This window comes from Eublepharis macularius, chromosome 14 (assembly GCF_028583425.1).
Source record: "Eublepharis macularius isolate TG4126 chromosome 14, MPM_Emac_v1.0, whole genome shotgun sequence".
Lineage (NCBI taxonomy): Eukaryota > Metazoa > Chordata > Lepidosauria > Squamata > Eublepharidae > Eublepharis > Eublepharis macularius.
In genome coordinates this window covers 63118515-63137204 of record NC_072803.1, presented here as the reverse complement: position 1 = coordinate 63137204, position 18690 = coordinate 63118515, and the positions used below count along the sequence as shown (strand labels likewise).

Here is an 18690-nt window from a genome sequence, read left to right as displayed (position 1 = left end):
ATCAATGCAAACTGAAGACCTTCACAGCAGACTCAAGCCTGGGTGCTATGAAGTTCTCTTACGGCCTCTACTGCAGTAGCCCATGGACGCCTCTAGTTGCAGAACTGGGTTCTGGGCATCGTCCAAGGCCGCTCTGGCTTCCTCTCCCTTGATAGGAGGACAACTCTTCGGGTTAGCCTAGATGACATTTTGGTGGCGAACAGATAGAAAGGAAGCAATGCCTTATGCTCTGAAAAGAGGATACGTTACCAGGAAACACCAACTAAGTCCTTTTGAATGCAAGGACCCATCCCAGATGCAGAGCAAGACAGTGAAGAAATGCCTGTAGCAAGCATCTTTCAATGGTTTTGCTATGTTTGATCAGTCACAGATTCAAGAAGTTTTCAGTAAGATTGATCAAAACATAGATCGCTTCATTGAGAAAGAAGATCTGTGTTATATGCTTGGTTCACTTGGAAAGAATCCAACTGACGAATACCGAGACGTCATGATGAATGAGGCCCCAGGTCTAATAAACTTCACTGTTTCCGATGATTTTGGGGGAGAAACTAAATGGCACTGATCCAGAAGATGTAATCAGAAATGCCTTTGCTTGCTTTGATGAAGAAGCAACAGGTTTCATTCAGGAAGACTACTTGAGAGCTGCTGATGAATTGAACAGGTTTACAGATGAATTGTTCAGAGAGACACCAGTTGCCAGGAATTAATTGATCTGATATAGTAAAGCGCTCTCCTATATCTGAATCGGGCTTGACCAGAGTTATCCAGAACAGTACCTCAGGGGATCTTCATGTTGGGCAGTTCCTTGGAGTAGCTTCTCTCTTGGCAATCCCTGTCACACACAGGTTTCCTATTTGGCATCTTAACTTCTTTCTGCAAGCCCTTGACTAAAGCTCTGTCTGAGCCCCTGTTGGTAGTATTGCTGTTTTTTTCCCTGGCAGTTAAGACTGCTTTCCTGGTTGTAGTAACTCATTCGAGAGGAGTGGCCATGATGGTCTTTTGTAGCAAAATAAAACAGGAGTCCAGTGCCACGATGTATTGTCGAAGGTTTTCACGGCCGGAGAACGATGCAGAACTACAATGCCAAGACCATGGCAACACAGCCCGGAAAACCCACAACAACCATAGTCCAGTGCCACCTTAAAGAAAAACAGCATTTGTTCCAGCATGGTACTAAAAACCTGGCAGCTGGTTGACCTCTTCATTTTTTCGTAGGTGCTTGGTAGCGTGTTGTGGGGGTGGGCAGATATAGTTTGGCATAGTCACTCCATGATTATAAAATAACATTATATATTCTCATTCTTTCTCATTATGTAGCTTGTTGCCTTGCCTCTCGGTGAGAAAGGCAAACTATAAATAACACAATAAATATACAGATGTATACGTACCCCAAAATAACACAGGAAATTTGCCTATGGTAACTTGCTGATGTGGAGTGTGAATATTTCTGCATTCTGACCTCAGATATTTCCCGTTTCTTTGTTTTATCTATGCAGAATGAGTACGTGTTGTTGGTGTACCCCTGGTGGTGTCAATGCCAGCCGTTTGCTACAAAGTTATGCTTCTGAGGAGTTGTCCTCCAGTGAACTTACAGGAGCCAACGATGACCTCTGCTACTGCGTGGAGTGTGTGGATGAGTACCACAAAGCAAGGGATAAGGTGCCATCACTTCAAAAGGTAATTTACTCTCTTCTGTAGCATCAGGGCTAAAAGCCTCTAGGCACAGCTGTGGCATAGTCAGGCAAGCAGAAGCCTGGTCAAAGGGTGGACGACCTGAGGGAAGGAAAACAGGCAAGTAAGGCAGAATGGGGGATTTGATTGTAGCTTGTTCTTTCATTCATTCATTGATCATTTTTTTGTAAATGTAAATATTTCTCTGTGTTTTATTTCTGCTAATTCATGTGGAGTTTTGAATGTATACTTGCTAGGGTTTAAAAGGCATGCTTCTAAGGGAAGAAAGAGGGGGTCTAGATGGGTGAGTGGCGTGTATCATGGTTAGATGGTGGATGTATCTGGGGTGCGGGGTGGGGAGGAGAGCAGAGTGAACAGAGGAGAGCAGAGTTTGAGAATGGTTCTGAGGGAGAGTTCAGAGAGGGTGAGAGGAAGAGTGAGGTGGTTGAAGGTGAGGGAAGGAGTCTGTTTTTTTTCTTGTGGATGGTATTAGCTTTAGTGGCTCTCAATGGAAATAAGTCTTTGTATTTTGGTCTGTTTAGGAAATATGAAGAGAATCTATACTTAACTACAAGGAAGCTAGTAGTCTTAAGGAAACCATTATGCTTTTGGAACTACTCTGAAACCATTATGCCTATGTAAAGAAACTCTGTTTCTGTTTAAGCAAAATGTCTGTTTTATCTAGAATAAAAGATCCCTTTTAACTTCACAGCCCATCCCCACGCACTGACTATTCTATCAGCCCACCAAATACAACTAAACCTTCCTCTTGATTTATGGCAACCCTTGCAACGGGCTTTCAAGGCAAGTGAGGTGCAGAGGTAGTTGGCCGTTGCCTTTCTCTGTGGAATCTTCCTTGGTGGTTACTCATCCAAACACCAACCCTGTTTAGCTTCGAAGATTGGATAGTACCATGCTGCCTTCCCTCCCAAGCTTTCCTGTACTGCTGGTCAAAGTGAGAGAGCGAAGGCCTTTAGTGGCAGCAGAAACCTTTTGGGAACTCTAAAGTCATGGAGGCAGCATAATGCAGGTCTTATAAAGGGAGTAAAATGAGACAGTCAGATTGAAGAACAGTGCCCATTGGCCCATTTGTCACTTGTCAGCTGCTAAGTCAGTGAACTATTGTGTTCCCTTCTGTCCATTGCTTTGCTGGTATGTGTAAAGATAACCCACAAGAGCATAGCAAAATATCAGTAGAAATAAAACTGAAGGAAATGAAACCTTGTGTAGTTTGAACATGGTGGTCTCATGAACAATCTCATAAGAAAGAGAATGCAAGCAGTCAGGAGGCTTGTCAAGCCATAATGTTACATCTTCTGGGGTCCTCGGGATGGCAGCATAGAGTCCACTTATAAAGCAGAAATGTTTACAAGGGCTCTCTCTTTAGGATTTCTTTTAGTGGTTGTTGGGTTGCAACTTTTAAAAACGAAATTTCAATTTGTATGTCTTCATTTGTTAGCCATCTTGGTTGCTCTGTGGGGGTGGAATGACGGAGTAAAAGTAAATAAATAAACTTCTAGTCAGTGTTTTTTCCCATGGGACCAAGGAGCTGTCTCATGAAGAGGTTAAATCCACTGGGAGATCTGCTGTAGACATGCTTCAGGAAGTGGGCTACCTTGATTGAGGTTTCTTGCTTGGAAAGCAAAACTATGACTTACATAGAGGTTAAATGTGACACAGAACCCCAGCGATATTCCTGTTGTGCTGCAAATAGTCTCTCTCTGCTGATGGTCTCTCTCATGCACTTCAGCAAATTCCTTTTCCTCAGCATCTCAGGAGAAATCAGTATTTTGAAATATTTGGATGACTGAACCTTTGCAAGGAAGAGATCCTCTAGTTCTTGCTTCTTTGAGAACTGCTTCTTCGCTATGGCAATCCAGGGTTTTTAGCAATCATGTCTTTAGGCCTCATTTTATTGCTCTGTCAAATGAGACAGCCATCATTGTTAAAAAGGTCTAAATTAGGTTCATGAGAACCCATGAAAGTGAAATTACTTTGCATCTTGCTGTTTACAAAGATCTTTACCTTTACTTGCAGCTCAGACTCAGATTTTTGGAGCCATTTTATTTCCTGTTGGTGGGTAAGGCCTAGCTGCAGTGCTGTTTCAGCTGTGGCTCTCATTTTTTGGAGAGCCCTAATAATTTCTTTAATTTGAATGGCCAGGGGACCGAGAAAGGAATTTCATACATGGAGAAAGTCTTTCATTACTTTTATGCCAGGTGTGTGATTCTTCATATCTTCCTCAGTAGCTAGGCCTTCAGATACATCTTCCATTTTCGTTTGTCTCCCCTGCCTCCCCCTCACCAGTCCAGGCAAAAAGTTTTCATCCTGTTTTTCTTTCTTTCTTCTTAGTTATACTTGATCTGTGGTGCTCGTTTTTATTGCTTTTTTGTAGTTTCAGGGAAGGATCTCAGGTTCTAGGCATCTGCCATCAATGGGTAACGTCACTTGCGCCCCTCAAGGCACTGTTTTTGGTGTCGCTTGCTTCTCCATAAAGATTAACAGCATCATGGTCATATTCACTCTACAACCAACTATGTGTGGGTAACTCCCAGGTACTCCTCTAGTATGTGTTTTCTAGAAAGGTAATTTCAACAAGTCTAATAATTAAAAATTTTCGCAAATTAAGACAGTATGTTATTTGGCTACATGTGTAGCTTCTGTCCAGAAGTTGGGCCAAATGAGGTATCCCAGTGGATTTAAAGAGTAAATTTTGAGAACTGCTGCTAGAGAAGCTTCCATTCCCATCATTTGTAAGATTGCTAAAGTCCAAATGAACTGGCCAGTACAGCTGGCAAACCAACTTGCTAGTTGGCAAGTGATGATCACAGCTAGTAATTGTGCCATATTTTAAAGTCTCAAATGTACAGTGGCAAAAGCCATAGAAAGACCAGAACAAAACCAGCGTCATGAAATCAAACCAGCCGTAGAGATCAAAGACAGGAAGGTGCCCTGCCTCTGCTAGTGTGGGCAATGGATCTATGCTCATCAGTGCAAGTTACTGTTACCTGGTTGACTCTGGAAGGTGAGCTTTTGGGTTTTTGGGGTTTTTTTGTGGAAGAATGAAGTGTTGCATGTAGTTGCAAAGCTACCTCGTGTCAGACTGCAATATGAGCCAGCTACTGCTTTGCCAGAAAAAAATCCTTAAGGAACTGCGTCTCAATCAAAGGATCTCCTCTCCTCCACCCCTGCAGTTCAGTTCCCTTGGATTTGTGTGCCATCTCACGTTGAAAGATCCTGCTACAGTCCTATTTGCCATATTTGTGTCTTCTGCACAGAGCTCCTTGCCCTTCCCAACCAGTGCAAATTAAGAGAAAGAACCCTGAAATGGAGCTGGTACCTTCTGTGTTTGGCCTGGTGCAGATATCACTAGGGTTGCCAGATCCCTATACTTCCCAGCTGCGGGGAGGACAATTCTCGTGCAAGCATGCTGCCAGCATCGACGTGATGACATCCCTTCAGGAAGGGATGTCATTATTCCCCTTTCAGCTACCAGTCAAGTAAGCAAGCACCAGCCAAATCAAGCAGGCTAGTGCTTACCGTGGATCCAGACCAATTCTGCAAGGACATGATTATTCCTATCATTATGTATAAGTGTTGTTCTTCAAGAAAGCAAAACATAATCTTTAGAAGCCATATTAACATTCTTTCAATGTATCATGTTGCAAAAATTATCTCTTCAAACTAAGTATTTCAGCCTTTATTTAAAAAAAAGAGTATCACAAGATGGCTGCAGCTTCTTTGCATTTGACCATAAGCTGCTTCAGCTATTCTTGCACGTAGTAGAAGATATTGCTCTGCAGATTCTTTTTTCTTCCCCTGCAGATCAAACTTAAAATGAGATGCAAAGCCCTTCCCTGTGTCCAGTGCCTTGAAAAGCCAGGCTTCTCCTTCAGGATGGGTCTCTTAAGCCCATAGGCAGCATTTCCATATTTGCACAGGTTTTTACATTTATTTTTTTTCTTTTATTTTAAAAAGAATTTTTATTGGATTAGAAGCATATAATAACAATTATAATCATATTCTTTAATTTTTTCTAATTCTAACCCCCTCCCTTCCCCCCCCCTTTTTGTTGACTTCCAACAGTTTTCCAACCCCCTATCCACTTTCCCTCTACTTCCTTCATACTTATTTTATTTATTTATTTATAATATACTTTCAGATTCTTCTAAGCACTATTTCCACTTCCTTTCACATATAGATTGTCATATAAATTGTCATATAAATAAAATCCTCTTAATCTATCTTCTTCATTGAAACTACTAATAATATTCATTTTGATAACCTATGTTTTATCTTACTCCTTCTATTCTCTTCGATATAGGACAAACAATTTGCCCCCCTTTATCAATTCCAATACTGCTATACACATACTTATTATACACACTTATTGTCATTTACTTAGACTTCTATTCTATATATTATTCTTTATCTATACATATACCATAAGTCTAACAATTAGACCTATCTTTAAATTTACGTATGTATGCATATATTCACTCTATGTTGTACGGTTATCTTTCCAAAAAATATAGATTAGTTAATTTCTATCCCAATAATTCTCATAGTATCAACACTATTGCTACTTAATATAATACTTAAAAATCATATAAAGTTGCTTAGAATTTTTCCATTAACTCTCCACCCCCTCGGTATAGTCACTTCTCTCCTCCCATGTACCTCAATAGTTTTCAAACTGCCACAGTTCTCCTCCCACCTCCCATTTTTTCACCAGATATTGTTTCAGCTTTCCCCAGTCCGTGTTAAACTGCCCTGGATCAAGGTCTCTCAATTTTCTTGTCATTTTGTCCATCTCCGCCATGTACAGCAATTTGTAAATCCAGTCCTCAGTAGTTGGCACTTCTTGTACTTTCCACTTCTGCGCATACAAAAGTCTGGCTGCTGCTGTCATATAGAATATCAATGTCCTATGTTGTGCTGGGATGTCTTCCATTCCCAAGTTCAGTAGCAGGAGTTCTGGGTTCTTATTAACTTGAAATTGTAAAATCTCACTCATTACTCTTATTATTTCCCCCCAGTACTGCCTAGCTACCTCGCAAGTCCACCACATGTGATACATTGATCCCTCATGTTTTTTACATTTCCAGCATTTATTAGACATATTCGAGTTCCCTAGCGCAATCTTCTTTGGCGTCAGATACCAACGGTAAATCATTTTGTAAATATTCTCTTTAATATTGGTACATGTCGTGATTTTCAATGTATGTTTCCACAAGTATTCCCACGCCTCCATTGTTATTTCTTTGTTAAAGTTTATAGCCCACTTCACCATTTGCACTTTGACTATCTCATCTTCAGTATACCATTTTAACAACACTTTGTAAACCTTAGAAATTTCCTTTTGGTCTTCTTGTAAAATTACTTTCTCTAATTCTGAGTCTTCCATCCTTATCCCTCCCTTCGCACAGTCTGAGTAATAAAGATCTCTAACTTGTCTATATTGAAACCAGTCGTAGTTTGGAGACATCTCTTGTTGCGTTCTTATTCTTATTTTAGAGGATTCTATTTGAGTTATCTCCTTATGCGTTAAACACTGTTGTTCATTATCGACCGTTCTTGGATCTATTACTTCATATGGAACCACCCAGGAGGGAATTCCTTCTTGTAGGTATTCTTTGTACTTCTTCCAAATTGTAAAGAGGCTTCTCCGAATATAGTGATGCAGAAACATAGAATCTGCTTTTACTTTATCATACCATAGGTATGCATGCCATCCAAATAATTTTTTGTATCCCTCTAAGGCCAGCAGTTTGCGATTTTTCAACATGATCCAATCCTTCAACCATACCAAACAGATTGCATCATAATAAAGTCTCAAGTTGGGCAGTTGCATTCCCCCTCTTTCTTTTGCATCCTGTAACACTTTCATTTTCACTCGAGGCTTCCTGCCTGCCCACACAAACTCTGATATTTTCCTCTGCCATTTATCAAATTGCTTGGAGTCCCTAATGATTGGTATCGTCTGTAACAGAAACATAACTCTTGGTAACACGTTCATCTTGATTACTGCAATTCTTCCCAACCATGACAAGTTCAGCCTATTCCATTTAATCAAATCATGCTCTATTTGAGTCCATAATTTCTCATAATTATTCTTGAATAGATCTATATTTTTTGCAGTCAATTCAATTCCCAAGTACTTCACCTTACTTGTTACCTCGCAGTCTGTTATTTCCGTTAATAACTGTTGTTTTTGTTTGGTCATATTCTTACATAAAATCTTTGATTTCTTTTTGTTTACATAGAAACCTGCCAAGTCTCCAAACTCTTATTTTTTCTATTACCTTAGGCATGTTTTCAATTGGATCTTCCACAATTAACATTATATCATCTGCAAATGCTCTGACCTTATAGGAAAAGTCTTTTATCTTTATACCACAGATTGCATTATCTTCTCGAATCTGCATCATCAAAATTTCAAGAACCAAAATAAACAACAATGGGGATAGCGGGCAACCTTGTCTTGTACCCTTTCCAATAATCAATTTTTTAGTCAGCTCATCATTCACCACAATTGCTGCACTCTGGTCTCTATAAATTTCTCTCACTGCTCTTATGAACCTTTCCCCCATTTGTAGCTGTTCCATGGTGGCAAACATAAAGTCCCAGTTCAAATTGTCAAATGCTTTTTCAGCGTCTACAAAGAAGAAACCAACCTCCTTATCACATCGCCTGTCATAGTATTCTATAGCGTTTATGACTGTCCTTAGGTTGTCTCTAATTTGTCTATTTGGTAAAAAGCCTGCTTGTTCTTCTCCAATAACTTCGGCTAGCCATCCCTTTATTCTCTCCGCCAAGATCTTTGCAAAAATCTTGTAGTCATTATTGAGTAAAGAGATAGGTCTGTAGTTTTTGACATTGGTCAAGTCCTGTCCTTCTTTGGGGATCAATGATATATTTGCTTCACTCCAGGTATCTGGGATCCTTTGGTCCCTCAAAACACCATTGATCACCTCTTTTAAAAACGGTACCAGTTCATTGGCCATTGCCTTGTAAAACTTAGCTGTAAGTCCATCAGGCCCTGGCGCTTTTCCCAAGTTTGTTGACTGTATTGCCTTCCTTATCTCTTCTTCTGTTACTTCGCTGTTTAGTTTAACTCTCCACTCCTCAGACATTACTGGAAGCTTCATTTTCTCCAGATATGCGGCTATCGCATCTTTATTCACTTCTTTCTTATCATACAATTTAGCGTAAAATTTATAAAAGGCTCTGCTAATAGCGACCTGTTCCAAGTGTACTTTATTGTCATCACATATTTTATTTATTATCTTTTTCTCCTTTCTTTTCTTCAATTGCCATGCCAAAAATTTCCCAGGTTTATTCGCCCCTTCAAACGACTTTTGATTCAGTCTTTTAAGATTCCATTCCAGTTCTTTATTATTCATGGCCGTCAACTGCTCCTGAAGGATTTTAATATCCTGATATATTTTCTTTTTCCCTGGTCTTTTCTTCAGCTGGATTTCTTTGGCTTTTATTTTTTCCATAATCTCCTGTCTCTTCTCCTCTTTTTTCCTTCGAAGTCTTCCATTTAAGTCCATTAATACACCTCTGATTACTGCTTTGTACGTGTCCCATACCTTGTTGGTTGGTACTTCTTGATTCATGTTGTACTGTATGAAGAATTTAGTCTCCCTTCTCAACATTTCCATATTTTCTCCCTCTTGCAACAAATCCTCATTTATTCTCCATCCTTTTCTCTTAGTTCTTTTTCCAAATTTCCACATAATTGGGTTATGATCTGAGCCTACCATGGGCATTATTTCTACTTCCTTAGTCCAGAGTACTAAGTCCTTTGAGGCCCAGATCATATCAATACGCGATAAGGTAGAATGTCTTGCAGAGAAAAAGGTATACTGTCTGCTTGTGGGATTCTGCGTTCTCCACACATCCTCCAACGCTTCCTGTTGCATTAATCCAAAAAAAGCCTTTGGTAATAGTCCTCTTTTCTTTTGTGTAGTGGCTGATTTCTTGTCCTGTTCCAAATTCATAACTCCATTGAAGTCTCCTGCAAGTATTATCTGATCATATGAAAGTTCATCTAGTTGCTTCTTTAAATCCTCAAAAAAGCACTCTTTAGCTCCATTAGGCGCATATATTCCAATCACCAACACTTTCTTTAAGTTCCAAATACATTCCACTGCTATAAATCTGGCTTCCCCGTCTCTAATTATCACCTTTGGTTGCAGCTCTTCTTTTATATATAGTACCACTCCCCTTTTTTTCTTTTTTGAGGCCGCTACAAATTCAATGCCCAATTTACTTACTTTAAGGTATTTTACATCCTGATTTCTAATATGAGTCTCTTGTAAGCAAACTATATCACATTTCTGTTTTAATAGCCAGTGGAAAATACTTTTTCGCTTATTAGGTGAGTTAAGTCCATTTACATTCCACGATAAAACTTTGCACCCCATATTCAAGGCCTTGTTGTTGGTAAGTCTTTTTCATTGTCCATCATGAACCTTTCCATTTCCAATTCAGATCTGATGCGCTTTCTTACCCCTCCAAATTCAAAAGATATCCCTTCCAGTAATTCCCATCTATATCTTACTTTCATGTCTTTCAAAGTCTGGACTAACACTTTGTATTTTTTCCGGTCCAAGAGCACCGATCTGGGTAACTCCTTCATGATGATAATTGTCTTGCCATCAACTATCAATGGATCTTGAAATTGCTTAGTCACTATCATTTCCCTTACATTCCTTGTCGTAAATTGCACTATCACATCCCTTGGTACCTTTCTCTGGGTCGCAAATCTGGAATTTATTCGGTACACCACATCCAGGAAAGCCACAACCTCCTCCTCCTCCTTTTCCAGGTATTCAGCTAACACTTCAGTCACCTGTTCTTGTGCTGTCTTTCCTTCTACTTCCAACAAACCTCGAAACCTCAGCTGCTTCTCCATGTATTTACTCTCCGCAACTGCCATTCTTCCCCTCATTACTCTCATGTCCGTTCGCTGCGTCTCTGTAAGGTTGTCCATCACCTTCTCCACATCGTTAACTTTTTGCTGCGCTGCCTGCAGGTCGGTTTGTATCGTCTCCATTCCCTTTTTCACTTCTGCCAACTCATTTTTAACTGTCTCTTTGACATCTTTAACTTCTTTCACCAACTCCAATTTTGTTTCTTTAAGCTCCTTTAGCATTTCACAAAATTTTTTGTCCAAGTTCTCTATGGCTGCTTGCCACTCTTTCTTCGACATCGTGGGGCTTGATTTACCTCGCTCCCACAAGTCTGCACGTTTTCTTAGCTCCGTGGCGTCCAAATTGGTAGTCCTTCTAACTAATTTAAAAGTCCCGGTCCTTTAAATGAACAAAAATCGCTTCAAAAATCCAAAATGTCGGGCGTCTTTTCTCTATGGTTTCTCTGTACCCTTTTGCAATCCAAGATGTCCTACTTCCGCCCTTGCTGAAGCCAAAGCCCTTCCCTGTTCAAAAATGGCGATGCCCTTCTTCCTGTCTTCCAGTAGGGGCCGTCTCCTTCTGGCGACTCTATCACTATTACGTACTTCCTGTTTCCCGACTCTCCGCTGCAGCTCTCGCGATGGTAGAAGTTTTCCCACAGCCTGCTATCGATTCTCAACCACAGGTATGATAAACAAATGTCTCTTTTCTGAAATTACTTCTTTTTACTTAGTCCTTTTTGGAATCTATTTCTTGCCGGGTTTCCCCCTCCTTATAGTAAGTCTGTTGCAGTTTAAAAAGTCCTTTTAAAACTTCGTTACTTTTAACAATCCATCCCAATTCAGGAGATAGTGATCTTTACCTTTTCAAACGTCTTTCTGGGTTGTAATCACTGCTTCAATCTTAAGTTCTCTTTCCGTTTGTTTTCCCCCTGTTGAAGCTTGGGCACGAAGGTCTTATGCCAGCCGCACTGGCCCCGGGTCTGCCGCAGAGATCTATGCCGACCTGTCAAAGGGTGGGACCTCAAGGGTCGAGAGAGAATCCTTAGCGCAGAACCCCCCCTCGCCCGAGATCAACACGCCCTGAGGTCTTTGAGCGTTCTTTGCCTGTTCTCCGCCTGAGAGCAGGTGGCCAGGGGCTATTTGTGCCCCTCCGGCCGCTGAAACGGCAGCCCGGTCAGCTCTGCACTTAGAGCTGCGTTAGACCTCCATGGATCCCAAACCGGAAGTCACATTTATTTTTTTTCTAATCAATTCTTTGATCTCTTACATTCCCTCAAGGCATTATGCAACAGTAAATTCAAAAACAGCAAGCATTAAAAACCAACAGCAACTATTAATGTGCATAAAGCCTCAAGTTTTAAAAAGGATTTTTGTGGTACCTTAAAGACCATGAGTTTTATTGAAGCATAAGCTTTTGTGGGCTGTGTCATCAGGCGGACAAAATATATTCAAAGTCAACAGAATATGTAGAGTTGGAGGGAGAGGAAACATGTAAAATGCCGATTGTGACGCGCGGAAAATCTAGGGATCTGTGTCTTGTCAGCAGCAGTAGAATCATAAACCATTTCATCTAGCAGCAGTTCATTCTCAGTGTTCTTGTCATGAGCTCCTCTTACTAGCCATGTGACCCAACCTGGAGGGCTCAGAGGAGGAGCGTGAGGACCAGCAGATTCGGGAAGGGCCTGGTACTGCAGAGACACTGGCAGACCATACGCCAGCAGCACCAGAGACCACCAAGGCATCCCCCTACGAATGCAGCACTGAACACCCAAGAAAGAGACTTCTTTGCAGGATCCTGGCCGGAGCAAATCTAGCCTCCTGAGCTCCAACACCTGCTGGCAATGCAGCTGAGCCAGAGCACCCCTCAGCCTGTTTAGGTTGAGGCTTCAGAGGGCTGCATTGCTGGATCAGCCAGTCTGCTAGGCACAAACTCCAGCCCCAGCCACTGCACCTTTGATGCCAGCCAGCCAAGTGAGTGACTGACTCCCAGGAAGTCCAGCTGACCAGATGCAGGACGGTCCCTGCAGGTCAGGGTTTCTGCGTACTTTGGACTGAGCACACAGATCTGTATTTGCACACTATGATTTAGCTGAAATTTATCTTTGTTTTCATGATTTAGCCTTAACTCTATTTTTAAACGTACTCAGAGTTGTTTTCCTCCCACATGCACTTTCGCAGATTCCTTCATTGGGACCAGGTTTGTAGCACTTTAGCTTTCAGTTTTGTCATCCTTTTCAGTTATGCCAATCTTGGTATTAATAACGCAGCTGTTAATCCTGGACCGCATACCACATGCTTCCCTTTTTTATTCTCTCTTGCTTGTCCAGTAGCAAACCAACTGGAAGACATTTGTTGACAGATTACTCACTTCCTAGAGGATAAAGCGGACACATCTTATGGTCCTATTTCTTGGAATAACCAAGAGTCAAGCACTCCCCCATCCAATTAATTGCTTTCAAGCCGCTTGTTCTTAATGTATAGTCATTTAAATGTCTCTAGCAGGCTATTGAAGCAGACCCCACCAGAATCAAAAGTGATCAGAAATATCCCCCAAACTCATTAGAAAATCTCATGAAAAACAAACATTAAAAGTAGAGAAGGGTGCTGGATATCAAAGCGTTTTAAAAAAAGGGACTTGCCTATTGACATAGCTACTCAAGGGAAGAAATCCTTCCTGTGGAGGTCAGGGCATGTCAAGAGAGCCAAGCAAAAAGGCAGCAAATTGTGAAGAAGTGGCTGGAGAGAGGAACGAGCGCCTTGGTGCCTTCTGGAAGTGCAAGGAAGCAAATGGCCCTGATACTGGAGGGGAGGGGGCAGGGAAAGGTACCAATTGTTGCCAGCACGTGGGAAGAGCAGAGATCTCTCCTGCACCTTCCTGTTGCGATGTAGAAAGATACTGCTATCAGGCGAGTGTTTAATGATACTCGAAAATGTGCTGACACAAGGGATAAAAATTTCACATTGCCAGGATGGGAAAAAGAGAGCACAGGGTGGGGTTGTCCCGCAGGCATCCTCCAATCAGCAAAAAGTGGGCAGCAAGAAGAAGAAGAACAACATTCGATTTATATACCGCCCTTCGGGACAACTTAATGCTCACTTAGAGTGGGTTACGAAGTGTTGTTGTTATCCCCACAACAATAATTACCCTGTGAGGTGGATGGGGCTGCGAGAGCTCTGAGAGAGCTGTGACTGACCCAAGGTCACCCAGCTGGCTTCAAGCGGAGGAGCGGGGAATCAAACCCGGTTCTCCAGATTAGAGTCCTGATGCTCTTAGCCTCTACACCAAACTGCTGGGAGGAACCAACAGAAGTGTTGGAAACATTTTATATGCAGACAAATGAGATTCAAGTTCAATTGCTAGGAAAGATCTGAATAAAAGTGGTCCTGGAAGAACCAGAAAAAATGGGGGAAATGCTAGGGTATAAACCAGGGGCTCCAGAGAACGTGTGGAAGACGGGATAAACCAAAGCAGTAAGAGTCCAGAACAAACACAATAACACTGTGTGGAAAAGCCCGGAGTCCATCTTTTGCTTATGTATAAAATTTAGATTTCATTACAAAAGCTTTTTTTTTTTGTGGGATGAATCGGTTGTCATCCTCTCTTATTCTGGATGTTTAGCTGAACTCAAGAAAAGTTTTAAGCATTTTCCTGTCTTCTGCATTCATGTCTCTTTCTCTTTTCTTGAAAGCTGTAGATCCATCTATAGATTCAAATCAAAATCGTGATCATTGTAGAATATTTTAATCTGCAGTGTTTATGCAGAATTTTCTTTCTTCCTGTTCTAGATGGTATTAACTAAATCTTTCTTCTACTTCAAAACTGCCTTCAGTCTTATGAGCAAAAACTGCAAAGACTTTTCTTTGTTGAGTGAAACTATTTCCTTGAATGAATCTACTTTCCTCAATATAAGGATTGATTTCTTACTAAGGAACAATTCGGCCTTCAGCTTATTCGTAGGCAGGTAACCCAACCAGCAGTTAAACTTTATTAACTCAAGGACTCCCTGTATGTTACAGCTCTCACTGCCAGGGAATGTCTAAACTAGCTGTTTTTATCTGTGTTCCTGCAACTGTATGCTTGTGCTTAGAACTTGCTTGCCGTCTGATGTCTTCAGTTTCCAAACAGAAGAGAGAACTGAGCACCCAGGTGTCAGAATTGTCAGTGGTGGGGATGAGTCGACCTCTGGTCCAAGCTGCTTTGACAATCAAATCTGGTGAGCAGAGACAATGAGTTTGCCAGAGTAGGTGCAAACAATGTAAGACTTTACACTGTCAGAAGATGACTTTTAAGAGGTGCCAGAAAGTAACTTCTGACCGGTCAGATCTGTTAGTTGAGGGAAGCTTCCTTAACTGATAGCCTTACAGCTCTCTCTGTTGGGCATGCCTGACGGTGGCCTTCTCTACTTTTCTGTTGAGTGTTTTCAAATGTCTTTTATTTGAATTGTTTTATATTTTAATTTGCTAGCCACAGTCCTTTGCTTGTGTGGGTTAATCTGGCAGAGGTATCTGGCCATGGCAAGTGTTGTGCCTCCATGTGCCAAATATGGGGCTGTGCTCATTACTCTGTAATGTCTCTCTTCAAATTCCAGATCCTGTGGAAGTTGGAAACTTCTCGCCTTGTTGACCACTTGGAGAAAACAATGCAGAAGAGAAATGAACTTCCTGATCTATATATCATAGAAGGGGACAAGGCCACACCTTGCTGTGCTTACACCAGTTCTGACTTGGAGAGAGACCTCAGTATCCCTTTGCTCGAAATATTGAAACACCCGTATCTGCTGCTCAGTGAGCGTCTGAGTGAGTATCCAGCACTGCCCAGCTGGGTTGGGTCCCGTCGGGTGGTTCTCTGAGCCCAGACGACCCCACTGAATCTTTTCCTGTTTTATGATTATTTGAGCATGACTCTTCACTCATAAAAATAAGTTTTCATTCAACGACCCTTAACTTTGGTTCTCTCTCTTTGGATTGCAGGTGAGCTGTTTGTTGAGGCTCTCTTCGAAGTGGAGAAAATCAACTACAGCTATGAGGTTACTGGTAAACATCCAGGGATTTATCTGCTTGTGGTTCACCCTAATGAACATGTGAGCTATTTTATACTACTTTTTATTCTTTTTTGTATGAAACATTTTGACTAAATGTTAGACCCTCCTCGTTAATATTGGTTACAGGCAATCTTTTGGTGGTCCCACCTTATGTCAGGCTGGAGACCGCTGCTGAGGGTGGGCTTTCATTATTAATTTCCTGCTGTGTTCTGCAGTATTTAAGGCTCTTGTTCATTCAGACTTTTGGAGGTTAAGAGTTTCATTGCTCATGTTTTTAGACGGTGCTCCACATTTCTGTGAACACAGTCTCTTTGTGTTCTTCAGGTCCTCTCTTACTTTCCCACACTGAACACTTATTATTATCATTTTGTCAGAAGATCTACTAGCCATTTGCAGATTGCTGATCTCATGCAGATGGGATGACAACAGGATCTTTCCTTCTCAGCTGTTAAAGGGCTATCAATATTGAGACTTTCAAAGAGGCCCAACTGAATGGCTTTCTACAAAATAAGTCAGCAAGAAGCAGTAAAATTTACAACACATGAAAGAAAGGAAGTGGCCATATCCCCCTTCCACCTTTTGTTAGCAATGTGCAATTATTTTGTTGTTGTTGCTTTTTTTAAAAAGTTGCATAATCCATTTAAGAAACCCTTTTCATCCTAAATGTATGAAATTCTCAGGCACTATACTGCTTGTCCAAGGGATCGTGTCTGCCAGATTTTCAACAGGCGAGAATATCCTGAACTTATAGGCATTTTAAGTTGAAACATGCCAGAAATTAAAATTTGTTCTATTTTGACTCAAAGCTGCTTGTTTGCACAAAAATCCCCTTTGAAGCATGAGTTTCATTCTACATTATGGTAATTAAATAGGCAGCTGCCTAGATGTAATGGTATCCCTTTTTCCTTTTCTCTCTTTAAGATTCACAGGTCTTTATTTTAATGTTGTCTGGTATTGGTGTTCTGTCTCTTTCTCATTCTTGTTGGGTGGAAAATACTTACATCTGGAAATGTTTCCCATTGAAGCCAAAGGAAACAGTTTGTTCATTTTGATTCCCATTCTTTTCAGTTTAAAAATGAATAGAGCATTTTTGGTTTGTCTCTTTCCTTTGTTTTGAAAGGAATGCCCATTGCAACTTACTTGTGAATGATACATGAGGAAAGGAATAGCTTGCTTACGAAGACACTGCATTCAAATCAACCTCTTTACTTTGATTTTGTAGGAATTGTTCACAACAGCTTGTACTTTGTGATGGGTGGATTCTAACCATGTTTTCCTCTGCCAAAATATACTTCCTACAGCAGAAGGGTTGTTTCATGTTTACTAATTTGCTGTTTTGGGGTTTGGTGGGCAGAGCAGCTGTTCTCTGGTGCATGATTTTGGAGGGCGCAGCAAGGGGGGAAGGGGAAAGGTTTGCTTCCCACTCGTGATAGGTGAAGTCCACCATGCTGATTACTGTAACTTCTTCCAGTAATAATTTCTAGTCTTTCTTCGACCTGCAGATCCGTCGGTGGGCCATCCGAACAGCCACGAATCTGGGGGAGGTGGACAGGGATGACTACTACGACATACAGGAAGTGTTCACCTGCTTGTTCAAAGTGATCGAGTTGGGCTTGTTTGAAAATCCTCATATTTATAACTCCGCGGTGTCAGAGGAGGGAAAACTCATCCTGTTGCCCCCCCATCTCTATGATACCGGTGACCACAAAAGCTACTGGCTAGGTGAGCAGGCATTCTGTCATAGAAGGTTATTTGTTTAGATTTCTAGAGTGCCCTGTTCCTGGAGTCTAGGGTGGGTTAACAGTGTTACAAACAAGTTATAATGCAATTCATGCATAAAACACTGAAATGCTGAACCAGGATATTATTAACTGCTTGATTTGCGTTAATTTATTGAATACCTAAATCACACAATTTAGCCCCAGTTTTTAAAAGCGAGCTTAAATAAAAATGTTTCAAGTATTGCGGGTGATAGGGAGACCTGATTTAGCTAGCGAAGAAAGGGCTCTTGGGCAGGCGCTCAGCTACAGTGGAATACAGAAACTCTGTAACTTAACGGAAATGAATTAAGCGATTTATTCAAATCCAGTGATAAACTAGAAAGAATTAAAAATGCAAATTACAAGTGCAATGGAGAAATGAACACATCAGGCAAAGCAGCTGAAAACCCAAATAAGATGCAGTGCTGTGAGCCAAAAATCGAATTTGTGAGCGGAAACAGCAACTTCCATTAACGTTTTGATCATGCCTCCTTTTTTTAAAAAAAAAAAATTCGGTCAACAAACATACAAAACGTAAACATAAAATATAAACCAATTTGTATTACAAATTATATATTTGTATTTAATGTATGTTTCCCCCTCTTTTTGCTCATAACAATTCGAGAACATCTGCTAGTGAATCCTTCCACATGAGGAAGGATGGTATCTACCACCTTTCCAGACAAGTCCTGCTTCAGTGATCATGGCTTGATATTATAATTTTTAGATTACTTGTATGTATAGGGAACCACTGGGGCTAGAAAAGACTGCTCTCCCTACCCCTTTACGACCGTGACGTGTAAGGTGAGGAAAGCTAGGATGCCTATTCCCCCTAAGGAACCATCCTTTTCTCCATCAGTATTTACATCTGCTTGTCTGACATTTTTGATCAGGGATGAAGGGAGAGGGGCTCCCATCTAGAGGAGAGAGCCACCCTCTCCTCTTGCCCCTTCTTGAAAACACCTCTGGGACGTCACTGGCTGGGGGAGAGGGTCTTCCTCTGAGGTTCTTCCCTATCCCCCCTCATCCACTCCGTTCCCAAGGGCAGACCACAAGCAGATGGTGCACCCAGCCCGAGTTCTGTTTGCAGCCCGCCTGCCCTCATTTGCCACAGCTGCTGTCCCAAGGTAGAGGATATGGGAATGGGGGAATGGAGGAAAGGTGAGGGTAGCATTGTTTTAATACTTGCTCCCGCACCGCAGCGAGGGCCTCAGAGCAAAACAGCCCCCCCCACGTCCCTCAGACCAAGCAGCAGTGAGGAGAAGGGAGAGCTGCCCCCACATGTGGCGGG

The 18690-nt window shown here is 41.4% G+C and overlaps 1 protein-coding gene across 3 annotated transcripts in view; it reads left to right on the top strand.

Annotated features, from left to right (window-relative positions):
• SETX (senataxin) overlaps positions 1-18690 on the top strand; it is a 94554-nt gene that overhangs the window by 17295 nt on the left and 58569 nt on the right. For all 3 annotated transcript variants that reach the window (XM_054997409.1, XM_054997408.1, XM_054997410.1), the window contains exons 2-5: positions 1497-1677; positions 15187-15394; positions 15569-15678; positions 17142-17361. In XM_054997409.1, coding sequence (XP_054853384.1) covers positions 1498-1677; positions 15187-15394; positions 15569-15678; positions 17142-17361 — 718 coding nt within the window. In that variant the 5' untranslated portion in view covers position 1497. The remainder of the gene's footprint in view (positions 1-1496; positions 1678-15186; positions 15395-15568; positions 15679-17141; positions 17362-18690) is intronic.